Source organism: Rana temporaria, chromosome 6, assembly GCF_905171775.1.
Source record: "Rana temporaria chromosome 6, aRanTem1.1, whole genome shotgun sequence".
In the NCBI taxonomy this organism is placed as follows: Eukaryota; Metazoa; Chordata; class Amphibia; order Anura; family Ranidae; genus Rana; species Rana temporaria.
In genome coordinates this window covers 51,255,067-51,282,386 of record NC_053494.1, presented here as the reverse complement: position 1 = coordinate 51,282,386, position 27,320 = coordinate 51,255,067, and the positions used below count along the sequence as shown (strand labels likewise).

The 27,320-nt window shown below is 44.0% G+C and overlaps 1 protein-coding gene across 3 annotated transcripts in view; it reads left to right on the top strand.

Moving 5' to 3' along the window:
* LOC120943465 (transformation/transcription domain associated protein) overlaps positions 1 to 27,320 on the top strand; it is a 263,678-nt gene that overhangs the window by 146,434 nt on the left and 89,924 nt on the right. For all 3 annotated transcript variants that reach the window (XM_040356782.1, XM_040356783.1, XM_040356780.1), the window contains 6 exons: positions 1,614 to 1,793; positions 7,907 to 8,053; positions 8,228 to 8,347; positions 16,976 to 17,263; positions 21,114 to 21,251; positions 25,617 to 25,729. In XM_040356782.1, coding sequence (XP_040212716.1) covers positions 1,614 to 1,793; positions 7,907 to 8,053; positions 8,228 to 8,347; positions 16,976 to 17,263; positions 21,114 to 21,251; positions 25,617 to 25,729 — 986 coding nt within the window. The remainder of the gene's footprint in view (positions 1 to 1,613; positions 1,794 to 7,906; positions 8,054 to 8,227; positions 8,348 to 16,975; positions 17,264 to 21,113; positions 21,252 to 25,616; positions 25,730 to 27,320) is intronic.

Below are 27,320 nucleotides of genomic sequence, written 5' to 3'. Positions count from 1 at the left end.
CTAGAATTGAGCAAAATCTTTGGGCATACCAAAGGGCCCCTTGACTGAAAAAAGGTTGAAAAACACTGGTGTCAACCATTGTCTTAGGGAGTGTTAATTTTGAAAAAAGGAAAAAATACCCCTAGGGGGTTTGAGTTGAAGCAATAAGTAGAAATAATTGGATAGAAATTGTAAAAAAGTATAAAGTTTATTGAGATAGAAAAACATAAAGTAGAAAAAAAAATCTGATGGGAATCGAAACATGCGCTCCAAAAACATCAATAAAAGCGTGTACATATATAAATAACTGCCAATGAAAATTGATACAGCATAATGAATAATTGATACATACGAGAAAACTCCAACGCGTTTCGACCTTTGTAGCAATAGCGGTCGTCTTCAGGGGGAGAAAAGGGACTTCCCTCCCCGCTCTGCCTGCCTTTCGCTGTACAATCTGTACCAAGACTTGAAAATTGCAGTTAAGACGCTCTCCATCCAATGTGACAGACCTTGAGCTATTTTGCAAAGAAGAATGGGCCAAAATGTCACTCTCTAGATGTGCAAAGCTGGTAGAAACATCCCCAGAAAGACTTGCAGCTGTAATTGCAGCCAACCTTTTTTTCCCTTCCCCTTCACAATTACCGTATTTATCGGTATATACCGCGCACCCCAAACTTAGGAAAGTAGTTTAAGGGAAAAAAAAATACTTACATTTCTGTCCATCGGCGGCCTTGTCCAGCGTCCGTCTGCGGCCTTGCGCGGGGTCCGTCCAGCCTTGTGGGTGTCTGTCTGCGGCTTCCTTGCGCGGGGTCCGTCCAGGTGTCCGTCTGCGGCTTCCTTGCGGGGTCTGTCCAGTCTATCCGCACCTTGCCCGGGGTTGCAGCGGTGTTCGTTTTTGAATTAGGCGCCGAGCCGGATTTCCTGTGTGTTCGGCTCCTTTCGGCTTGTCTCGGCTTCTCTTGGCTCCTCTCGCGTGGCTGCGGGTGGAGCCGAGCGTGGCCGAGCCTAGCCGAGTGCGCAGTACACTCGGCTTGGTTCGGTCTATTTCGGCGGCGCCCGGGAACAGCAGTATCGGCGTATATCGCGCACCCACGATTTTGCGTGGTATGCGCCGATAAATACGGCATTGTGTTGGTCTATCTCTATCATATAAAATCCCAATAAAATACATTTTACATTTTTAGTTAACATGACAAAATGTGGAACATTTTTAGGGGTATGAATACTTTTTCAAGGCACTGTATTTGCTTCTCCATCTTGGAGAGTACTAGTGGAATTGTGTTTTATATGGTAACAGCCTCCAGGCTAAAGGGGAAATGAATGCTGTAAATCTGAAACTGGGATGGCAACATGATACAAGTAGGATATAAACACAAGATTAGGAAGATTATTTCTGTATGAGTAGACGGAAAACATTGTTTTTTTTTAAAGGCCTAACGGTTTCCATGGGAGAAGACAATGACGCAAAGCACTGCGTTGAGTTTAGAAGTCATGTTTGTTTGGGTCATTTCAGCCATCTGTATAATTCCAGCAATGCCTACTTAAACACCAGTCGCCTTGACCTTGTTATATTGCGTTTCGCAGTGATGTTGTTATCCTGTTAACACCGTGAACTTCCTATCCTTTCTGTGTAGCTTCTGTTGGCTGTCTGTGAGAAGAACACTACAATTGGCACAAGCTGCCAAGGCGCCATGCTTCCATCTATCACTAATGTCATCAATCTAGCAGATAGTCACGATCGGGCAGCCTTTGCTATGGTAACTCACGTCAAGCAGGAGCCAAGGGAGCGAGAAAACAGCGAATCCAAGGAGGAGGTAATGTTTTTCATGGAATCCAAATGCTTTTCTTTGTTAAGTAAAGCAGAATGCAAAAATAGAATTTTTTTTTAAGCCTAGTTGTATTCAGTATGCATTGCAAATTGTTTGCTAGATCTCATTGTTACTTTTTTAATATGTATGCGGTGCAAATAAAGTTTGTGATTCACATGGAATTAAGTAAGCAGTTGGGTTTACAAGCTGATCTATACCTTTTGTTCCTGGGACTTCGCTTCAGGAATTTTGCTGACAGTTCTGTATTGTTTGAGTGTGAGAATTTTTCTATCAAATTCTTGGTCTCCTAGAAGACAGAGTAGGGTATTGTGGGGTGTAACATAACCCTTGCCATGGTCACTGAACCTTTTTTCACAGCAATGATGATTTACACCTTATTGTATCCATTCCAACTATTGCTGTGCGTTTTGGGTCATTGCATGGTGAACATTATCCTGATGGTTGGCCAGTGTAGCATTTTTGTACAGTAAAACCTTGGTTTGAGAGTAACTTGGTTTGAGAGCGTTTTGCAAGACGAGTAAAATGTTTTAATAAATTTGGCCTTGATATAAGAGAGTAGCGTCATGTCACAACTGAGTATAAAAAAAGAAGAGGAGACTCTAAGTGTAGCAATATGTTTCATTTAAAGGGGTTTTCCACCCATTTTTTAGGTTTATTAAAAGTCAGCAGCTACAAAAAGTGTAGCTGCTGGCTTTTAATAAACAGACACTTACCTGCTCCAGCGTTCCAGCGACACGCCGGCCGGGGCTCCGCTCCTTCCCCCCCTCCCCGGCCGGCGTCTTCATTGTCACTGTGGGCACCCGGCCGTGACAGCTTTCGGTTTCACGGCCGGGCACCCACTGCGCATGCGCGAGTGGCACTGCGCATGCGCGCGCGGCGCAGGCCAGCGCTGTTTGATTGGACAGGCGATCGCCTAGGACCTGTCACGTGTCCTAGGCGATCGCCTACAGGGAGGGGCTGCCAAAAGGCGATTAAGCTTAATCGCCTTTGCAGCCCCTCGGCGGAAGGAGGAAGTGGGACAGGAAGTCCCCTTCTCCTGAAGCCCCCACTCCCCCCCCAAAAAAATTACATGCCAAATGTGGCATGTAAGGGGCTGAGGAGTGGGATAAGCGGAAGTTCCATTTTTGGGTGGAACTCCGCTTTAATGAAGGTACAACATTTAACAACTTATTGCTACACTTAGAGGTGCCTCTCTTCTCTTTTATATCCTGTAAAAAAATTGCTTTGATATACAAGTGCTTTGGATTACAAGCATGCTTCTGGAACCAATTATGCTCACAATCCAAGTTTTACTGTATTTAGAAACCAACTGCAAAGATGAGTTTGTTGGTTTTAAAGTGTGTGCAAAGCCGAAACTTTTTTTTTTTTTTTTTTTTTTTAGATGGCATAGGAATTAAAACCCCTACCAATGTTAATTTTACTGCTGGTGCAGCAATTTTTCTTTATTTCCTGTTCTCATGACACAACAGGAAATTAAAAGTCAACGATTTTATTTTATTTTTTTATTGCCGTTGTCCTGCCGAGAATTGTCCCCCCCGGTGGATTTTACCCGCTCTGTCCGGCGCAGCGGACCTCCTGCTCTGTCCTGCGCAGGCGCAGCGGACCTCCTGCTCTGTCCTGCGCAGGCGCAGCGGACCTCCTGCTCTGTCCTGCGCAGGCGCAGCGGACCTCCTGCTCTGTCCTGCGCAGGCGCAGCGGACCTCCTGCTCTGTCCTGCGCAGGGGACCTCCTGCTCTGTCCTGCGCAGCGGACCTCCTGCTCTGTCCTGCGCAGCGGACCTCCTGCTCTGTCCTGCGCAGCGGACCTCCTGCTCTGTCCTGCGCAGCGGACCTCCTGCTCTGTCCTGCGCAGCGGACCTCCTGCTCTGTCCTGCGCAGCGGACCTCCTGCTCTGTCCTGCGCAGGCGCAGCGGACCTCCTGCTCTGTCCTGGGCAGGCGCAGCGGACCTCCTGGGCAGGCGCAGCGGACCTCCTGGGCAGGCGCAGCGGACCTCCTGGGCAGGCGCAGCGGACCTCCTGGGCAGGCGCAGCGGACCTCCTGGGCAGGCGCAGCGGACCTCCTGGGCAGGCGCAGCGGACCTCCTGCTCTGTCCTGCGCAGGCGCAGCGGACCTCCGAAAATAGCCAAAGTTCAACACCGCTGGGAATCACCTGGACACAGCGCATGCGCAATGAGCACAATGTTGTGCCGCACGCTCACGATGCTTGCTCCACTCTGGAAGGGGCGTGTATATTACTATTATATCATCTGCAAGGGGGGCGGGTGTTTGAAAAGATGGGCGAGTTTGTGCCATCTGCAGAACACAGGCATTATTTTAACAAGTCGCATCTATATCATGGAGGTGCGAGTTTTGGGGAGTTTTGGGGGTTTACACTGAGGTCTATGGACCTCAAGTCGCATGAAAATCGGAGCAAAGTAGTGCAGGAAATACTTTGAAGTTGCAAAGATATTAAAAGTTATCATAGGGAAACCTGGGGTATGACTTGTCATTCGACTTTGGGGGGGGGGGGGGTGCCTTGCTGCATGAATGGGAATGCATAACAAACTTATAGTGGTGTTTTTTAAAAGTTTACTGCAAAAGTGGAAACATTCTTTTGAGGTTCCATTCATATTTTTGCGCTTGTGACTTGGCATGTATTGCATTGTCCTATTATTTTCTAACGGGCCCAAAAACAATTATTACTATTTTTTTTCTGTCTGTGCTGAGAGGCAGGATTTTTGATTAGCAGTACCATTGAAAATAAAGGCATCGGAATGTTTATACACCAAACATTAGTGTAACATGCATGGTAACACAGGTGTGAAGCCATTCTAAAGGTGTATAAATGCCTTTTGTGTTACCGCTATCATTTGTTCTTTTAGCAAGATTTAAGCAGTTCTAATTGGTTCCAGGTTGTCATAAAACATTAGAATTCTGTCCTGTTTTTTGATCACTGTTTAAAGGAAGGAAGGTGCAGAAGTAGAACCTGTGAAGTAATGCACATTTGGCGTTTGTTTCAGCAAAACGATACAGCTAACTTTAATTAGTGTCCTTTGATGTTCTTAGAGTGGAACATCTTTACTTTGTAATGACTACTTGTATGTGGTCCAAAAACACATCTCATTAATGTCTTATTGATAACTTTTTATAGTCTTGTCTTTCTGTAATGGGATTTTTTTTTTTTGCAACATCCTTGCTTAATGTAACCGAAAAGCTTTCTGTCGTCCTTTTTTTCATTTGTTAACAAACATTCTACTGTATGGCATGATTAAAAATGTGGATAGTAAATCAAACACTTTCTTAGGCTTCGTGTACACTGCAGCTCCTAATTTTGAGTTTAGGAGTTTTTGCCATTTTTTTTTCCAAAGCTCCTAAACTTGCACATAGGTTTTTACTAGGGTTGTCCAGATACCGATACTAGTATCGGTATCGGGACCGATACCGAGTATTTGCGGGAGTACTCGTACTCGCGCAAATGCTCCAGGTACCTAAATAGAATACTTTTTTTGTATTTATCAACATGTTCTATGAAAATTCTTTGAGTTTTTTACTACTGGGTGACAAGCAAATAAAACATTTTTATTCATTTTTACTCATTTTTATTCTTTTATAATGTCTTGAGTTAGAGTTCTTCATAATTCTAAAGAAAATATCCTTAGTCTGTATTGTGGTTTGAAAACTGTCACATGACATTTAAAAAAAGTATCGGTATTCGGTATCGGCGACTACATGAAAAAAAGTATCGGTACTTGTACTCGGTCCTAAAAAAGTGGTATCGGGACAACCCTAGTTTTTACTATAGTTTTTTAAGAGCTGCTGTGGTTAGAGAAGCTTCAACCTCCCTCTCCTGTATGCGGAAGAATCACATTTTTAGGATAGGAACGCTTTGGCCTGCCGGAAAAAGCAAACTTTGGGAAAATCGTGCCACGATGTGGCCGGCGGTCAAAGTAGGCTGGGAGTTATTTACTAAACCTTGAGAGTGCAAAAGCTTCCAGGTTTTATTGTCAAAGCTTAATCGAGCAAACTGACGTTCGAAACTGACTACCATGCACAACTGCACCAGATTATGAGTGCTCCAGTTTTAGTAAATCTCCCCCTAATGAAGTCTAATGCCGCGTACACACGATAATTTTTCGGCATGAAAAAGACGTTTTTCGGCATGTAGAAAAAACAACGTTTTTCCAACCTCTTCATTAACACGACGTTGCCCACAAACCATCGTTTTTTAAAAATGCTCTAGCAAAGCGCGGTGACGTACAACACGTACTACGGCACTATAAAGGGGCAGTCCCATGGGGATGACGCCACCCTTGGGGCAGCTTTAGCTGATTCCATGTTGGTAAAAGACCATTCGCGCTTTTCTGTCTGTTACAGCGTGATGAATGTGCTTACTCCATTACGAATGGTAGTTTTACCAGAACGAGCGCTCCCGTCTCATAACTTGCTTCTGAGCATGCGCGAGTTTTTAACATCGTTTTAGCCCACACACGATCATTTTTTACAACCCGAAAAACGACATTGTTTAAAGCGTCGTTAAACGCAGCATGTTCGAAAAAAAATAAATTGTAGTTTTTCAGAAGCCGAAAAATGATGTGAAGCCCTCACACGATCATTTTAAATGACATTTTTTTAAAACAACGTTTTTTCATGCTGAAAAATGATCGTGTGTGCGCGGCATAAAACTGCAATTTGTAGGTCACGTATTTTGCAGCAAGCGCCGTCTCCCAGCAGGTGTCCCCATTCACCGTTTTCAGGTCTGATTTCTGCACAAATTTTTGGCTGAATTCAGACCTGGAACAGACCAAAACATGCATCCTGTGCAAATTCACACTGGAGCCGCAGCGGGGATATGCAAATTGTGCTTTTTTCAAAGTGAAGCGTGTAACTAAATATTAAAGGTGTAAAAACATTAACAAAGCAAACAACGTTTTAATTATTAATAGTTCATAAAATAGAAGTGAACAATAAAATCTGCAGGAAAATAATAATTAAAATGTAGATGGAGAATAAGGAGTTGATTAAGGCTGATTAGATAAGAGGTTAAAACTGATAAATTTTATTTAAAAAAAAAATTATATTTTTTTCTTGACATGTTGCTTTAAAATGACTTGGTCTACAGATCAAAGTTCGTCCCTTTTGATCTGTAGATGAAGAAACCGAAAGATTCAAAAAGAAATGTTTCTTTTTAACTTTTCTGTTTCAGCGGCTGAGCAATGTTGTTGATAATCATTTCCGGCTGCATTTATTTATTTATTGACAGGTCAAATTGCCAGGACTTCATTTACACTGCAGCTGTCAACAGGGGAACCCCACTGACAGCTGAATGAGTCATTGGTTGTTAAGGACGTGGCGGCCCCGCTCCTTAACCAATAATTGTCAGCTTTGTTTTTGTTTTTTTTCTTTTCTACATTTATGTTGGCAGTGGGGGAATCGCATTGAAAGAACCGAGCCTGAAAACATAGGTTTCTGGTATCGGAGCATTTGCACGAGTACAGATACTTGTGCAAATGCTTAGTATCGGTATCTAGTTACAATCCTGACAGATTTTATTTTATTTTTTTTTCCAACATCATTGTCCCATTCCGGAGATTCCCCTTCACTTCCGGTCCCATAGCCAAACAGGAACTCAGAGGAAATCCTTGCCAATTAAGAGAATTCCTTGGGTACCCCCAGGTCACCAAAACTAGTGTCCCCATTGGAAGATTTCTCCTCCATTAATTTGGAAATCCCACATTTTGGGTTGTTCCAAGAACTTTGAATGATAATGGTAAACAGGACAAATGGAGTGTGTGAATCTCCTTAATAGGGACACGGGTGGCAATAATGGTGGCAAGCGAAGCTTGGCTCCAATGGTGCCTGCTTCTTCATTCACTGGTGACTTTTTCTGTTGACTTCTTCCAGGTTTGGAATCTTTGGCTTAAATTGGCTGACCTGGGATGACAATCATCCTGGCACCCAATAGATTGTAGAATTGTACACTGTGATCCACATTTTGTAAGATTGTAAAAAGCCTTTATTGCAAAGAACCATAGTTGTCGCTGCTAATGAAAAAATAAAAAAAAGCTATACTGTAGTACTGTATATAACTTTAAGGACGGTTTCGTTTATTTTATTCATAGGATGTGGAAATTGATATTGAGCTTGCACCAGGAGATCAAAGCACCAATTCGAAAACAAAAGAACAATCTGAAAAAGATATCGGAAATCAGCTACACATGCTGACCAACAGACACGACAAGTTTCTGGACTCATTACGAGAGGTCAAGGTCAGTGAAATGCGTAGGCATGAGCCTAGTGTAGGGGACACTGGAAATGGTATTCTGGCTGGGTAGAATATTTCCTATTTGCACATCACAGTATGTGACAGAAGCTGTTCTAGACAGCTGTTGATGTCAATGCTGTTTAGTTATATGCTTTTTTTTCTCCTTTCTATGTTACAGACAGGAGCACTGTTAAGTGCCTTTGTCCAGCTATGTCATATAGCAACAGCTTTGGCGGAGAAGATTTGGATTCAGCTTTTTCCTAGACTGTGGAAAATACTTACAGATCGGCAGCAGCATGTGAGTAAATTCTGTTTTGTGTATTTTATTTCATATCTTACCTATTTGTGTCATTTGGTTAGTTGTAAGTTTTGCTTTATAAAGCTATCCATAGCTACTGGTGAATGGGCAGTAAGTCTTCTATTGTCCTGACCGTTATTAATAAAAGACCAACACTGACCTTAAAAGGGGCTTTTCACCTTTAAATGTAATGGGAACAAATCCCTGTCTTGCTTGAATTCTTGTTAATCAGCTGTTTTCATTGTAACAAATGCATTGGATTTCTAAGGCCAAGCTTCTTGGCAATGAACCAGGTTGGGCAGCTTAGAGGTGCTGTTTGTGACAACAGCTTATTGGTCAGTGTTTGATGGATGTGATCCATGATGGTTATCACTGGGGTAAAAGTGTATGGGCTTTCAGTATTGATGAAAATTACTATTACTGAGGCTTGCATCATCACATTCTTTTCTTTCTTGAAAGAAAGGCTGTTCATTTGTACGATGTTGACAGATTTTAGTTTCAGACATGGCAAAGTCTCTAGAGCAGTGGTCCCCAACCTTTTTGGCACCAAGGACCAGTTTGTGGAAGAATATTTTTCCAAGGCCTGGTAGGAGGAATCGCGATGTGTTGCGTTAGCGGTTAGTGCGGGAACCCTGCAAATCCATTGCGGGTTCCCGCATCACAGGTTTTGCGGCGGCAGTTCACATTGCCCTATGCGAATTGCTGGGAGTGTCATTTAAAAGTTAACAACACCCCCAAATCAGTTTGCATATCACAGTGCGATCTGCAAACTCAGACAGGAATTGGATCGCATGGGTGTGAACACCCATGCGATCAGTTTCTGCTACGAAAAAAAAGGGCCATGTGCGAGTTTGATGTGAATTCGGCCATACAATTTGTATGGCTGAAATCGCATCGCACAGAGATCGCATGTGATGTGCACTGCAGTGCGGTGCAAATCACATCCAAACTTGACATCGGTGCAGTGTGAACCGGCCCTAAATGTCCCAGTGTAAAAATATTATTAAATGTCCCAGTATAAAAATGATTAAATGTCCCAGTATAAAAAAAATGATTAAATGTCCCAGAATAAAAAAATGATTTAATAGTTTTTTTTTATACTGGGACATTTAATGTGATTATCACAACTCCCCTGCCGCACCGATCACCCTGACTGGCCAGGTATCGGGTGAAGCATCAGAGAATTTCCACCGAATTCAAGTACTCAGGGAAATGCTTGGTATCGATACCGATACTAGTATCGGTATCGGGACATCCCTAATCCAGACGTATGCCTGAGGAGACTGAAAGAGTGAGCTTAAAGCTTTTTTATATTTGGTGGAACACTTTAATAATAAGGGATTAATCTCTGATGAAATGTGCATCCTTGTGCACGGTGTCACCTATGCCTGCAATGATATGTGGGTGGAATCTGTGAACAAGAATTTAGATTGCACCATAATGCTTTGTGACATTACTGGTACAGTTTACAACACTGCCTAAGTGAGCACAGTTCCCAAGGTCCATTTACAAGTATGCAGGTCACATGTGGTTCAGAAATGACTGCACTTGTAATGGAGATGTCATTTAGAATTACTCCTCTACAAAAAAAAAAAAATGATTTTTTCCATTAGTTCAACACAGCGGCTATTCTAGCATTTATAAAAAAAAATTAATTTTCATTATATTCAAGTTACTTGCCCATGTGGACTGGAAAAACACACTCTGCCTATAGGGCTTAAAGGGGTTGTAAAGGTTCGTTTTTTATTTTCTAAATATGTTCCTTTAAGTTGGTTCATTGTTGGTTCACTTACCTTTTCCTTCGAAGATTGGCCTACTAATTTCTTTATCGTTACATCACGGGACACAGAGCGGCATTCATTACTATATGGGTTATATGGAGTACCTTCAGGTGATGGACACTGGCAATCTCAAACAGGAAATGCCCCTCCCTATATAACCCCCTCCCATAGGAGGAGTACCTCAGTTTTTACGCCAGTGTCTTAGGTGTTGGTCATGGTTTAGCTTGCCTCCGCATCCTTGGGATTAGGTGAGCTAACCGGTTCTGTCCAAAGGCCTCAGTGCTAAAGTGGTCAGTAACCGGACCCCAAACCCTTGGGGTATAGCCCATAATGCTTTTCTTTTTAGAGAGCTGGACCCTGGGCCCAGAACTTAGAAACCTTTGGGGGCCTAATGTTTCTGTTGCCAGAGTGCTATATGGGCCCAGGACAGTGGATCCTTCATAGGAACCCAGGGCCTGAAGGTCTAGACAGCCCCACGGAGATGGGGGAAGATTGGGCCTCTTGCTTGGCAAAGTCCTGCGGCATGGAGCAGGTAAGTGAGGGGAAAACTTGCGGAACTTGGTTCTTAGCAGGTTTTTTCTGGGGGGTCACAGGGGACATGCCTAAAGTTATGCGCTGCATCTGGCAAAACTAGTCACATATCTTAAATGATAGGATGGCTCTATGTGTATTTTTCCCCATAAGAAGTGACCTCCCTTGTAGTGTTGGAAAAGCATTGAGTGGGGCCTGTGTGTATGTGTATGTGTGTGTTCAGAGAGCTGTGCTTACCTGCAAGCCTCCAGGCGATGCTGCAAACGCTGACCTCCTCGTGGAGAGGCTCCCTTCCCCCCAACCCCCCCCCCCCCCCTGTCGGCGGGCGCGCGCGCGCGTCCCCGTGTTATAGGTGCAATTCGCGCCGTTAAGCTGAGGGGGGAAGGGCGGGTCAGTTGCTTAAGGAAGGGGCGGCCCTTCCTTTTTCGTTCCAGCAGCTCATTCTAAGATTGGAACTGAGGAGGAAAAGACCAGAGCGGCAGCACGGGGCGCCGAGGACACACAGTGGCCAGAAAAGATATTACAGTCTTCAGAAGACTGTTTTCAAGCCTAGAAATAGGCTGTTCTTTTCCATCTCAATAGTTTTTTCTTGGCAATACTACTAAGGGGGACAGAATGCTTTTTCTTTCCTGGATTTGAAAAAAAAAAATTCATCTAGGGGAGAGGAGGCATTTTTTATCCCCCAAACAGGTGTTTGGACAATTAACTATTTATAGTTCCAAGTACCAATAAGCTAGCAGGTGTACCTCGGTATTGTACCATGGCATCCGGGTCAGAGGGTACAAGAGGTGGGGATTCCCCCAGAGAGTCTGAGGTCTCGGACAAAGTTATGCCGCTGCTTTCCCCAGAGGGAGCCTTGGGGCCATTGGGATCTGGGGCTGGAGCTGGCGCGGGTCAGTCCAGCCCTAAGATGGTCACGGACGAGGTATTACTCACCTCTTTAAAAGAGATGGAGAAAAGAATGGGAAAAATGATAGCCACAGCTATGCGGGGCAGAAAACGGAATAGATCTCCGTCGCCCGAGCGTGGACCCTCAGAAGAGGAGGTCCTTTCCTCAGGGGAATTGGACGACCTCTTGGACAAGGACCAAGTAGGTTCGGGGATCAAAGACCCGGATACAGAGGAGTCTGGAGCAGTCTCCCAAGGGGAGAGCTGGTGGATTCAAGCCTTAACGGACTTGGTCCATAGTGCATTCAACTTGCCAGTACCAGATCTCCAAGTATCGACGGTTTCAGCTTTGGGCTCACTAAGGGCGCCTCAAAGCAATGCAGTGTTTCCGATCCATCCTCTGCTAGAGGGAGTTTTGTTCCAAGATTGGAGCAAGCCAGATAAGATCTTTTTACCACCTAAAAGATTCTCTGCCCTATATCCTATGGAAGATAAATTTTCCAAGAGATGGGCTACTCCTGCGGTGGACGCAGCCATCTCATGTGTTAACAAATCGTTAACATGCCCTGTAGAAAACATACAGGTGTTCAAGGATCTGGTTGATAAACGCTTGGAAGCACTACTTAAGAACTCCTTCACTACTGCAGGGGCAGTAGTGCAGCCAGCTGTGGCTGTGATTGGGGTTGCTCAAGCATTATCGGATCAAACTAAGCAGATGCTTAAACTTATTCCTGCCCAGCAGGCAGAAGAATTTTCGGATGTCCCTAGGGCAATACGCTTTACGGTAGACGCGATTAAGGATTCTATCCAGCAAGCGTCACGTTTATCGTTATCCCTTATCCATATGAGAAGACTCTTATGGTTAAAAAGCTGGGAGGCCGAGCCCCCATGCAAGAAGCTCCTGGTAGGGTTCCCCTTCCATGGAGGTCGACTCTTCGGAGAAGACCTGGATAAATACATTCAGACCATTTCAAGCGGCAAAAGCACTCTTTTGCCAACTAAAAGGAAGTTTCAGGGGCCTGCGTTTAAACGACAGTACTCCCCTGGGCAGGGGCCCTCTAATGCCAAACAGTATCGACGGCCTCCTGCGAAAGCAAACTTCAGCTTCAACAGCAAATCGCAGGGACAGGCTGCTAGAGGCAGAAAGCAGTGGTTTCGCAAACCAGCAGAACCAGCCCCCAAGCCGACCTTTATGAAGGGGCGCCCCCACCCACGAAGGTGGGGGGAAGGCTGCGTCTCTTTTCAGAGGTTTGGGAAGCCAGCATTCCCGACAAGTGGGTACGGTCTTCCGTGGCCACGGGCTACAAATTAGATTTCCTAAGGTTTCCTCCTCATTTCCAGGAGTCGAGGATTCCAAACGATCCGGAGAAGGGAGCCGCATTAATGTCGGCATTAAATCATCTACTCTCCCAGGAAGTAATAGTAGAGGTACCAGTCCTGGAACAGGGGCTGGGTTTCTACTCCAACCTATTCATCATCCCAAAGTCCAATGGAGATGTCAGGCCAATTTTGGACCTAAAGATGGTAAATGCATACCTAAAGGTCCGCTAATTTCGGATGGAATCCGTGCGGTCAGCAGCTGCCACACTCCAAAAGGACGACTTCATGGCGTCCATAGACATAAAGGATGCCTACCTTCATGTCCCGATTTATCAGCCACATCAAAGATATCTACGCTTTATGGTGGCTTCGCGTCATTTCCAATTCGTGGCGCTTCCCTTCGGGTTGGCTACGGCCCCCCGGGTGTTCACGAAGGTCCTAGCTCCAATCCTAGCCAAACTAAGGATCCAAGGGGTCACGATCCTAGCATACCTGGACGACCTCCTAGTCATAGATCACTCGTCTCCCGGCTTGGAGCGAGCAGTGGCCCTCACGGTCCAATACCTCGAGAGGTTCGGCTGGGTCCTAAATCGAGAAAAGTCAGCATTCCAGCCCACAAGGCAGTTGGAATATCTCGGCATGAGATTAGACACAGAACAACAAAGGGTGTTTCTACCTCTGATGAAGGTCAAAGCCATCAAGGAATTAATCCTACTGGTTCTAAGCAAGAAGGAACCGACTATTCGCCTATGTATGAGGTTACTAGGCAAGATGGTGGCCACATTCGAGGCGGTACCGTACGTCCAGAGCCACACTCGCATCCTGCAGGCAGCCATCCTGTCAGCATGGAGCAGAAGGCCACAGGCCTTGGATATCCCGTTGCCGCTCTCATCAAGAGTCCGACAAAGTCTGTGTTGGTGGTTAGATCCTCAGAATCTACTGAAGGGGAAATCTTTCAGCCCAGTGGCCTGGAAGATAGTGACCACAGACGCCAGCCTGACGGGCTGGGGAGCAATTTTGGATGGTTGCACTCGCCAAGGTACTTGGGCAAAGCCAGAGAGGCAGTTGCCCATCAACATCTTGGAGCTCAGAGCTGCTCGACTAGCCCTCAGGGCTTGGACGTCAAAATTGCATGGGTTCCCGGTGAGAATTCAATCAGACAATGCCACGGCCGTGGCATACATAAATCACCAAGGGGGAACCAGGAGTCAAGCCGCTCAGAGAGAGGTGAGCTTGATTCTCCTATGGGCAGAGGCTCATGTGCCCTGCATATCGGCAATATTTATTCCAGGAGTGGACAACTTTCAGGTGGACTTCTTAAGCCGCCAGACTCTATTGCCGGGGGAATGGTCTCTGCATCCACAAATCTTTCAAGCACTCTGCCAAAGATGGGGAGTGCCGGACGTGGATGTCATGGCATCGAGACTCAACAAGAAGCTAGACAGGTTCATATCCCGCTCAAGGGATCCGATGGCCTGCGTAACCGATGCGCTGGTTTGCCCTTGGCATCAGTTCAAACTTCTTTATGCTTTTCCCCCGCTCCAGTTACTACCCCGCCTGCTGCGCAGGATCAGGGTGGAGCACATACCAGTCATCCTGGTAGCTCCAGCATGGCCCAGAAGGGCATGGTACTCACTAATCCTAAAGATGGTAGTGGGAGACCCTTGGACTCTTGCTCTACGGCCAGACCTGCTATCGCAAGGTCCGATCCTCCACCCTGCCTTACGGCATCTAAATTTGACGGCCTGGAAGCTGAATCCCTAATTCTCAGGGGTAGAGGTCTGTCTCAGAAGGTAATCTCTACCCTAATCAGAGCCAGGAAACCGGTCTCTAGGGTGATTTATTACAGGGTCTGGAAGGCCTATGTAGGCTGGTGTGAGTCCAAGCTATGGCTTTCTCGCAAGTTTACCATCGATAGAGTTTTAAGTTTTCTCCAGCTAGGAGTGGATAAGGGATTGGCATTAAGCACAATCAAAGGACAGATTTCAGCTCTGTCAGTGTGGTTTCAGCGGCCGCTGGCCACCCACTCGCTGGTTAAGACCTTCCTTCAAGGGGTCTTACGTATTAAACCTCCAGTTAAATCCCCGCTTTGTCCGTGGGATTTAAATCTTGTTCTGTCAAGTTTACAGAAACAACCGTTTGAGCCGTTGGCTGAAATTCCTTTGGTTTTACTGACAAGGAAGTTAGTATTTTTGGTCGCCATAGTTTCCGCAAGAAGAGTATCGGAACTGGCGGCCTTATCCTGTAAGGAACCATATCTTATTTTTCATAAGGACAAGGTCGTTCTCCGCCCTCATCCTTCCTTCCTACCGAAGGTTATATCCAGTTTTCATCTAAACCAGGATTTGGTATTACCATCCTTCTTCCCTAAACCTACTTCCAGAAAGGAAGGGTTGCTGCATACCTTGGATATTGTCAGGGCCATGAAGGCCTATCTTAAAGCTACAGAGAAGATCCGGAAAACAGATGTGTTGTTCATTGTACCGGATGGGCCCAAGAAGGGGCAGGCAGCTGCAAAGTCCACCATCTCTAGGTGGATTAAGCAGTTAATCACTCAGGCCTACGGCTTGAAAGGGTTGCCTCCTCCAGTATCATTAAAAGGCTCATTCTACTAGGGCCATGGGCGCCTCCTGGGCAGCACATCACCAGATCTCTATGGCTCAAGTTTGCAAGGCGGCAACCTGGTCTTCTGTCCACACGTTTACAAAATTCTACCAGTTGGACGTAAGAAGGAATACTGATATGGCCTTTGGGCAGGCAGTACTGCAGGCTGCAGTTTGAGACCCTCGGATTCCGGGGGCTCCCCTTTTTTTGAGTTAAATTTAAAATTTAAAATTATTTTTCTCAACTAAGTTGGATTTATTATGATTTGAGTATATCTCTAAATTAAATCCTTTTGTCTTGGAGATGTTCTCCCTCCCCTCATTGTAAGCATTGCTTTGGGACATCCCATATAGTAATGAATGCCGCTCTGTGTCCCGTGATGTAACGATAAAGAAAGAGATTTTTAATACAGCTTACCTGTAAAATCTTTTTCTTGGAGTACATCACGGGACACAGAGCTCCCACCCCTCTTTTGGGGACCATTTTGGGAGGCATACTGCTTGCTACAAAACTGAGGTACTCCTCCTATGGGAGGGGGTTATATAGGGAGGGGCATTTCCTGTTTGAGATTGCCAGTGTCCATCACCTGAAGGTACTCCATATAACCCATATAGTAATGAATGCCGCTCTGTGTCCCGTGATGTACTCCAAGAAAAAGATTTTACAGGTAAGCTGTATTAAAAATCTCTTTTTTTTCCTTTTTGCCAGTGGCCACTCCTCCTGTTGTCAGCAATATCACCTAGTTTAATCTGTCCTTTAAAGTGGATGTAAACCCACTCTCATCCTTTCTAAACTACTGCCAAAGTGCTGATCTATATTGATATAGATGCCTCCTGCATGTATCCTTACCTGTCAAATGTCTCCCCTCTGTTATAAGAACTGAAAAACTGCAGATTCTGTGGGTGGGTTGGTTGTCTAGAGCTCGGTGGGTGGAGTCCTGATGTCAGTAGACTCCCCGCCCACCTCTACACTCCCTATGTCAACATGCATTTTGTCCTATGTATTGCATACACTGAATTCTGCTATGATCACTAACATCCAGTCAGAATCCAGAAAAGTAACCACATGACTTTGGATACAAAATCGAAAAATACCCGTATCTATTTTCTTTGTTAGGGTTTCCCATTGAAGAATATGGCTAGGGTTAGGGGGTTGGGGTTTCCCATTGACTAGGACTCAGGACTTGGAACAGGGACCTCCCCCAAAGGTCAAAGGCGGGTTCCCAGAGGTCAAAGGTCACACAGTGTGGCTGACCTACCCCCACCAAAGTGTGTACCGCCTACCCCAACTAAGTCGGGGAATGAACAATGAGCAAAGATTCATAATCGGTCTCGACTTCTAGACTGCAGAGTTATCATTTGAATATTAGTCTTTTTCAGCTGCTGTTAATAATTCACAGTACATTGTCATTTCATTTATAAGAGTTTTGTTTTGATAGAGGTGCCCAGGAGGACTCTATTAATTGAAGCTGACAATTGTTGTTGTTTTTTCATCTTGTTTTTAGGCTTTAGCGGGGGAAATCAGCCCATTCCTTTGCAGCGGGAGCCACCAGGTGCAGAGAGATTGTCAGCCGAGTGCCTTGAACTGCTTTGTGGAGGCCATGTCTCAGTGTGTGCCGCCAATCCCAATCCGGCCCTGTGTACTGAAATACTTGGGGAAGACGCACAATCTGTGGTTCAGGTCCACACTCATGCTGGAACACCAGGCTTTTGAGAAAGGCCTCAGCCTTCAGATCAAACCTAAACAGACAAATGAATTTTATGAGCAAGAAAGCATCACCCCACCACAGCAAGTAAGTGTTCTCCCTCCTGCATCAGCACTTTCAGAGAAGGTAACTATATCAATTCTGGCAGAAAGAAAGTAATAATGTTTTACTGCGCTGATAATGTTTGCCGTCTTTGTTTTCTGTGCCAAATGCTCTATGAACATGTATTCTCAGCCATTAAAACTTGATTTGGTTTCCCACCGCTCGGTTATTTTTCTGCTCCCTTGCTTAGGATAGAGGTGTTCTAACAATGACCCCAGACACATTAATAAACAACCGATACATTTAAAGCAAAAAAGTCAAAGTGTGATGCAAAACATTAACAATGTGATGAAAATCATCTTGGCTTTTATTGGTATACTAAGCAGTAATTTAAAATGAGAGAAATGGGTAGTTAAAACCTAGTAATACAGTAGAGAGTAATGGGATGGAGTGCGGTGTACAAGAGCTCCCTAAAACACAGGGAAGATCTGCTGATCATCGCATTTCTGATACCGTGTCTTTTTACATGTAGCCAATAAAAGGATTTCTTTATCAAGAGTACACAGAGTAGCCAGCTTTATACTTGGACGATCTGCTGATCAGCCATTTATTTATGAGCATACAAAAGACAAAGGAAAATGTAATGTTAACTCAAAGTATGTGCATTACAACAAGGAAGGTGGGGGGAACATTTTAACGGGCAACTACTTGACCTAAAGTGAAGTTGTTTTTAAGGGCTCACGCACACAGAGCTTAAAGTGGAGGTTCACCCAAAAACACAATTTTTAACATTAGATTGAGGCTCGTTTTGTGAAGGGGAATCGGGTGTTTTTTTTTAAATTAAAGCAGTACTTACCATTTTAGAGAGAGATCTTCTCCGCCGCTTCCGGGTATGGGCTGCGGGACTGGGCGTTCCTTTTTGATTGACAGGCTTCCGACGGTCGCATACAACGCGTCACGATATTCCAAAAGTAGCCGAATGTCGGTGCGCAGGCGCTGTATAGAGCCGCACCGACGTTCGGCTTCTTTCGGCTACTCGTGACAAGATGTATGCGACTGTCGGAAGCCTGTCAATCAAATAGGAACGCCCAGTCCCGAAGACCATACCCGGAAGCGGCGGAGAAGATCTATCTCTAAAACGATAAGTACTTATTCGATTTAAAAAAAAAACACCCGATTCCCCTTGACAAAACGAGCCTCAATCTAATGTTAAAAATTGTTTTTCGGGTGAACTCCCGATTTAAAGTGGTTCTAAAGGCTGATGTATTTTTTTTTTTTTTTTAATGCTCTTTATGCAGTAAGATAAAAAAAAAAAAAAACTGTGAGCAGCAGTCCCCCTAATACCTACCTGAGCCCCACCGATCCAGCAATGTTGCACGAGAGCCCCGGCTGTCCAGAACACTCGCTCCTCATTGGCCTGGCCTGATAGCCAAACAAGGAGAGAGATGGGGCAGGTCCCCCCCATAGCAAGCTGCTTACTGTGGAAGCAGGAGGGAGGGGCCAGGAGCACCGGCGAGGGACCGAGAAGAGGAGGATCTGGGCTGCAAAACCATTGCACAGCAGGTAAGTATAACTGTTGGAGTGTGACTCTACCATTTAGTTCTGTAATGGCATCTAAAACTGGGTGCAACCAAATATTCTAGTGGAAAATCTACACCACTGGAGACCTTGAAAAGGATGACTGCATATAATTCAACTTCCCAAGAACCACCAAAACACACATTTTAAGTGAAGCTGGCATTCAGGAAATTCCGACAAGAAAAGTTTGACGTGAGCTTTTGGTCAGAAATTCCAACCATGTGTAGGGTCCATCGGAATTTTTCTGTCGGAATTCCCACCAAGAAATATTTGAGAGCTGGTTCTCAAACTTTCCGACGGGAAAAGTTCTTGTCGGAAATTCCGATTTGTCTGTATGCAATTCCGACGCGCAAAAAAAAAACTTCATTATTCTTGGCTCGTTGCAGTGTTGTACGTCACCATGTTCTTGACAGTCGGAACTTTGTGCGACAGTGTGTATGCAACACAAGTTTGAGCCCAAATTCCGTCGTAAAAAAATCCACGGTTTTCTTGTCGGAATTTCCGATTGTGTTTTTTTTTTTTTTTTTCAGCCTGTGAAAGCGTATACTTTTATTTTGTTTTTTTATTTTAGTTTATTTTGTATGAGCATACAGCACACACACAGATGTTTACAGGCTGAAAAAAATAAAACGCCAAAGGCTCGTTAAGGACAGGTGCTGAAGAGCAGAACAAAATGCTAGATGTGGCGTAACACTTTAAACATGCTTAACCGCTAAATGAGTCTTGCGTTCATGTGCCAATGAATTCCAGTTGCCAGAATAAATTGGGATTCTGGCCATTAGTATGCAATAATGCTCAAACACTAGAGACGCCTAAATGTGTGTGCAATATGCAGCTTTTAGCATGTTTTTTAAGCATCTGGATTTCTGGCATTCAGGGAGGCTATGCCAGAGGCCCCGTTTGCCTGAGGCCTAAATGCCAGTTTCACTTAAAATGTGTGTTTTGGTGGTTCTTGGGAAGATGAATTATATGCAGTCATCTTTTTCAATCTCCAGTGGTGTAGATTTTCCACTAGAATATTTGGTTGCACCCAGTTTTTAGATGCTACAGAATTACCATATTTGTCTGCATATAACACGCACAGGCGTATAACACGCACCTTCATTTTAAGAGGGGAGTTTCAGGAAAAAAAATTTAAGCAACATAAGGGTCAGTGCTGATCGATGCAGCTTGATCAATGCCCAACTGCAGCCTCACCATTGCCATGAATGCAGCCTGATCAATGTCCATCTCACCTCAGATTACTGCTGACTCGGAGGGGACAGGGATTGGACCAATGTTCTGTCTATCATAGAAGCCAGTCCAGGAGACGGGACTTCCTATTACAGAGACCGCCAAGTGAACGGGAGATTCTCGCTGTATGTAATCTGATGGCGCTATTCCCGCTCCCCTCCCCGTTCTCTCCGAGGCAGCCCAGATTGCAGTATCGACGTATAACACGCACACACCATTTGCAACTGATTTGCAGGGTGAAAAAGTGAGTGTTATACGCCAATAAATACAGTAAATGGTAGAGTTACACTCCAACAGTTTTTCTCCTTTAATGAGAAATTTAATTATTGAAGAAAACAACCAGGTAGGATTGAATAGATAGACTGACTTTGTGGTGTCGAGGTGGGAGCTAGATACCAGCTACGGAGAAGAAAACGCATCCGTGAGAGATTAAGTTAAAGGGGAGTCAACCACTCTATCCAAAGTACTGGATTTCATTTTGATAAATCTATATACTTTTTGTGGGGTATAAAACCCTACATTGGTTAATTTCACATCTTGGAGGCTTTGAGTTTTAGGCCTCCCATTTATGTCTGCAATAAACACCACTTGGTGAAGGATTTAGGCCAGAGGTGCCCAACCTTTTGGGGAGCAAGGGCCACTTAAGCGACTTAGTAACCAGTCACGGGCCACAATAGTCTTTCATTCAGGTATCGCCGGCTGTTGCTGTCCCAGGCGAAGTGCATTTGATCTCACTCTACCTATCACAGAAGTCGGCACTATACGGGAAACAACGGCTTATGCGGCTCTGCTCCGCAGCTGCTTGCTTCCTCTACCGCTGACTTCATTCACAACACTGATGCTCTGGCATTGCGGGTAGGCAACCTTCAATCTGGGTGTGCCAACCCGTCATCCCAGAGCAAGAGGTCGCGGGCCACATCAGAGGGCTCTGCGGGCCACATGTGGCCCCCGGGCCACTGGTTGGGCACCCCTGATTTAGGCAGAAATACTTGATGGAGAAGTGTCATTTTAGATTGCTATGGCATGCTTCTATGAAACTTTTCTTGCATATTTATATAATAAATTTTATATATCTTTCTTTTAGGAGATCCTGGACTCACTTGCAGAGTTATATTCCCTTCTCCAAGAAGAAGACATGTGGGCTGGTTTGTGGCAGAAACGCTGCAAGTTCCCAGAAACCGCCACAGCCATTGCTTATGAGCAGCATGGATTCTTTGAGCAGGTACTCTGTCATACTTGATCCTCTGCCTAACTCTTAGGAACATATTGATTTGGGGTTTCAATGTCAGCTGGGTGAAGGCCACAAGCATATTTTCTTTCATGTCCATTGAGGGATAGATTAGAGTGTTAATGGGACTTGTTTTATATGCTCATTTTGAAAGTTGATCAAAGAACATTTCCTGTATTGGCTTGTCTCTAGCCACTTTAGTTATACCCAGAGAAGTGTAATAAATGAGCCACAGGGATGAGCTCAGGCGTGCTTTGGATACTATTCTAAACCCGCCAGAAAGCTGTCGTTGCGAACCACCAATCAAAAGTGGCAGAGGTGTTCTTGGCTCTGAAGCTGTACGCATACATGCCCCTTGTATACGTATGGCTGTGGTGCAGGAAATGCCTTGGTCCACAGTGACAGATTTCTGGCAGGGTTATCTCCGGTGGAGTTCAGACTAGTATTCAAACACGTCTGTTGGAGCTGCACGATTAATCGCGGAGAGAATGGCGATTTCAATTCTCCCCGCCCGCGATCTCCCCGTGGGATGACCCACGATTCTTCTGTGTTCACCGCTGGTTCCACGTAACCAGTGTGGAATGCAAATGCCGCCGACATCGAAACCGACGTCAGCAGCCTGCGCCGCTGGATAGATGCCTGAGCTTCTCTCACAACAGTAGTTTGTATCCATGCGCCACTCAGTGGTTGCCGGCGGTACTGCTTCTGATGTATTAAACCTTCTCACAGTTCTGTACAACTGTGTGTATCCATGCGCCACCCAATGGTTGCTGGCAGTACTGCTTCTGATCTATATAAAAAAGAGACCAGTGATATGTCTATAATGTTAAAGATAATATAACTCCTATGAAAAAATCAGAATCAAAGTTTTATTCTGCTTTTTTCATAGGAGTTATATGATCTTTAACATTATAGACATATCGCTGGTCTCTTTTTTTATATATTCATATTTTCAGATAAATCACAGGTTTATTTTTTTTTGGGGGGGGGGGGGGGGTCTGGCATTACATTTTTGAGAATGGTGAGAGAATCGTGATCTTTTGTCTAAGCAAAAGAATCGTGATTCTCATTTTGACCAGAATCGTGCAGCTCTAGCGTCTGTTCTCATCCCTAATGACCAGCAACCAAGCAGGGAACCATAGAGGATGTGTAAATCAGAAACTGATCAGCATGGTACTTTTAGGCCTCGTACACACGATAGGATAGTCAGAGGACCATGGTCTGAAGGACCATTTTTCATCGGTCAAAACCGATCGTGTGTGGGCCCCATAGGTTAGTTAACCTTCGGTTGAAAAAATAGGAACTTGCTTTAAAATTTAACCGATGGACGCCTAACCGATAGGTCAAAACCGATCGTTGGTATGCAATAGCATCGGTTAAAAATCTGCGCATGCTCAGAATCAAGTCGACGCATCCTTGGAAGCATTGAACTTCGTTTTTTTCAGCACGTCGTTGTGTTTTACGTCACCGCGTTCTGACACGATTTTTTTTTTAACCTATGGTGTGTAGGCGTGACGGACCATCAGTCGGCTTCATCGGTTAACCTAGGACAACGGTCCTTCAGACCGTTGTCCTCTGGCTATCCTATCGTGTGTACGAGGCCTTAGAGTAGTAGGTTACATTGACCATTTCTTACCCTATAAATATGGAAACTAATTGTGAAAATGCGTATTGCAGGTATTTAACCTGAGTGTCCAATTCTTTGTTGGTGGGATAGCCCATTAGAGAACAGTGAAAATGAATGGGCTGGTGGTCTCAGGCTTGGCCTTGACTTAAAATGGTTCTCAACACTCGAAACAGCCAGTGCTTAGCTAACTGCTCATGATTACACATGATTTCAGACATCCCTTCAGCACCCTCCTTTTGAAGCTCATGTGTAAAAGATCCTAAAGGGAACCTGCCAAGCTGAGGTTACATTTCCTTACCTTGCCATAAGCAATACTATTAGATGGACCGAACTCCCCACTGTCAATTGAGGCACTGCGATGTGCAGGCGTGACACTGGCTAGGTCAAAAGGCAGTGACATCCAATGGTAGGTATCTCTGTTGTGCCAATTAAGATACCCCAGGGAACATGCTGCAAAATACTGAAGGTTCGGTAGGTTTAAGAGCCAGTTGAGTTTCAAGCTCTGTATGATTCTGTTTGTCAGAAAACTTTAAAGTGCATTCATCACAATTCCGAATCCCTGTTTCAGAAGCATTTAGATGGAAGGCAATGTCCCAGACTCGGGGACCTTGGCATCATTCACAGTGAGGTTGGGTAATTTCAGCTTTACATCCTGGGACTAATTGTTTTGCCATTGGCATTTGGCCTTTTATAATAGTTTTGTGTATTTTTATAAAACATAGAGTAAAAGGTCAGCTTTATTGCCTCAAAACTAGAATGACTCCTGTGGTAGTGGCAGTTTTCATCGCATTTTTTCTTGGCAATTATTTTTAGGTACTGATAGTTAGAGGACCTGTCGTAAAATAAACAAAAAAATCACCATTGCTCTGCAGGCCGTTTTTGTACACCCCTCTCTAGATAAATGCACCATTGCTGAGGCATCATTTTGTAAATGCTGTTTGACCGGCCGTCATGCTGACCTAATCCAAGTACTGTCTTTTCTGAATTTCCTCATCTGCATATCTGTTGCAATGACCCAGAAAATGTTAAAGTCCGTGGGGGTCAGCAATAGATCTCCCATATTACCCTTATAATAAGGTCACTTTAAGTTACTTTTAGGGGTGTACTTTTTTATGAAATAACTTGGTCTTTGAACAACAATTTTTTTTTTTTTGTTTGTTTAAAGTGGAGTTTCCATCTCAATTTTTATTTTTTTTGTCATTTATTGTGCTCATTATACCTAAAAAAGAAAAAAAAATGTTTTACTCATCTGGAAATGCCTGTTGCTATGCAGTCCCACACAATCTGCCTTTGGAATCACCTAGGATCCTGACATCATCTCCCTCTAATGCTCCTGGGAAATGTGTGTCATCATTTCCCAAGCAGTGCGCTACCCAATTATCACTCCCCATCCAAGACTTCCAGGAAGTGCTTGTGGGCTTCACAATGCCCACAAGCAAAATGACAACAGTTTGGACATAGTTTTATAAACTATGGGCCGGATTTAGAAAGAGATACGACGGCGTATCTCCTGATACGCCGTCGTATCTCTGAGTTCCGCCGGTCGTATCTATGCGACTGATTCATAGAATCAGTTACGCATAGATATCCCTAAGATCCGACAGGTGTAAGCGTTTTACACCGTTGGATCTTAGGCTGCAATTCCAGGCTGGCCGCTAGGTGGCGCTTCCGTATTTTTACGCGAGGAATATGCAAATGAGGATTTACACCGATTCAGAAACGAACGACCGCCCGGCGCTTTTTTTTTACGTCGTTTGCATTCAGCTTTTTCCGGCGTATAGTTACCCCTGCTATATGATGGGTAGCTAATGAAGTATGGCCGTCGTTCCCGCGCCGAGTTTTGAAAATTTACGTTGTTTGCGTAAGTCGTTCGCATACGGCTGGACGTAATTTAGGTTCACGTCAAAATTTTACGGACAGCGCATGCGCCGTTCAAATAATACGTCAAAAAAGTGGGGTCAAGTTAGATTTAAATAATACACGCCCCCAACATCCCCATTTGAATTACGCGGCCTTACGTTGCAACACATACGTTACGCTGCCGTAACTAAGGGCGCAAGTTCTTTCTGAATAAAGGACTTGCGCCCAAAGTTAGAGCGGCGTAACGTATTGAAGATATGTTACTCGGGCCGGACAGATACGCTCAGGTATCTGAATCCGGCCCTATCTTTTTTGAATAACTGCGGAGCGGCGGCGGATTGTAAAATAGTAAGTGACCGGATTTATATTATAAAAACGCATGATGAAAGGAAATACATTTAAAAAATGCTAATTGTGGTTGGAACCCCGCTTTAAGCTCAGACTGAGCTCCAACTCCTGGTGTGCCCATATCTGAATTAAGACCATTGTTTGTTTTTTTCCCTCGCGACCTCTGCCCCCATCACCTAGGCATGGGTAGTCACCATTTTTATAAAAAAAAAAAAAAATCATGATTTCAGACCATTGTTTAATTTCAAGTGTATTTGATTATGAAACGTTCCTGATTTAGGAACATATTGCCACATGCGTTTTTATTTGCCTTGAAGGGTACTGTGTTTTTTTGTTTTGTTTTTTAAACATTGTGTAGGGCCACAGGCAGAGATATTTTGAGCAACGTGTTGGTCTCATCCAGTCTGTACTTCACGTGTCGGTGGATGTGTGCGCATATTGATCTGTCTTCAGGCTCAGAACGCGTTACATACAGATCCTGTAGATGAAAAGCTATTGATTTATTTGAGCTTTTGTTCTTTCAGGCCCAAGAATCCTATGAGAAAGCAATGGAAAAAGCCAAAAAGGAACATGAAAGGAGCAATGCATCTCCAGCTGTTTTTCCAGAATATCAGTTGTGGGAGGACCACTGGATCCGGTAAGTGTGAATTGCGTTTGTTCTTTTCTTCACCTTTCTGGTAACTTTGTTATTGTTGAAGGAAAATAAAAAGTAATTGAAGAGGCAATATCTACAAAAAAAAAAAAAGGTTGTGTTCTATTTAGAATTTGACTTTTCTCTGTAAAGTGTACATGTTTCCCGTACACAGGTTTCTGGCACCAAAACCACTAGTCTGTAGATATTTTTATTTCTGGGCTCTTGGTTCAACCTGTACAATTGTTTTCTCTACTGTTGTAAAGTAGCAAGTTCTCTGCATTGTAGGAAGATTTAATACACACCATCTTCTCATTATTCCTTACCTACAGCCATCCTGTAAAGTCCGATCTATTGCAAATTAATTGCGTCCTTACAGTAGCCTAATGGCAATGGGTGTTCCATCAGTCTTCAATTCATTCTCCCTGTGATTGGCTTTCTGCTTAATCCAGCATTACTACTTGTTTGCCTTTTATAACTGTGGTACGGGATTTAGTTGGTAGGTGCCTTTTAGGACAGGAAATAATAAGTAATTGTTTTAAAAAATAGGTAAAGGAAAAGTTCGCCATTTTTGTAACATGTTACATGCTAAACCCATATTCAGGGTGTAATATGTAACCTGTTCAATGCTAAACCCATATTCAGGGTGTAATATGTAACATGTTCAATGCTAAACCCATATTCAGGGTGTAACATGTTGCATGCTAAACCCATATTCAGGGTGTAACATGTTACACGCTAAACCCATATTCAGGGTGTAATATGTAACATGTTACATGCTAAACCCATATTCAGGGTGTAATATGTAACATGTTAAACCCATATTCAGGGTGTAATATGTAACATGTTCAATGCTAAACCCATATTCAGGGTGTAATATGTAGCATGTTACGTGCTAAACCTATATTCAGGGTATAATATGTAACATGTTACATGCTAAACCCATATTCAGGGTGTAATATGTAACATGCTAAACCCATATTCAGGGTGTAATATGTAGCATGTTACGTGCTAAACCCATATTCAGGGTGTAATATGTAGCATGTTACGTGCTAAACCCATATTCAGGGTGTAATATGTGACATGTTGCATGCTAAACCCATATTCAGGGTGTAATATGTAACATGTTCAATGCTAAACCCATATTCAGGGTGTAATATGTAACATGTTACATGCTAAACCCATATTCAGGGTGTAATATGTAACATGTTCAATGCTAAACCCATATTCAGGGTGTAATATGTAGCATGTTCAATGCTAAACCCATATTCAGGGTGTAATATGTAGCATGTTGCGTGCTAAACCCATATTCAGGGTGTAATATGTAACATGTTCAATGCTAAACCCATATTCAGGGTGTAATATGTAACATGTTACATGCTAAACCCATATTCAGGGTGTAATATGTAACATGTTCAATGCTAAACCCATATTCAGGGTGTAATATGTAGCATGTTCAATGCTAAACCCATATTCAGGGTGTAATATGTAGCATGTTGCGTGCTAAACCCATATTCAGGGTGTAATATGTAGCATGTTCAATGCTAAACCCATATTCAGGGTGTAATATGTAACATGCTAAACCCATATTCAGGGT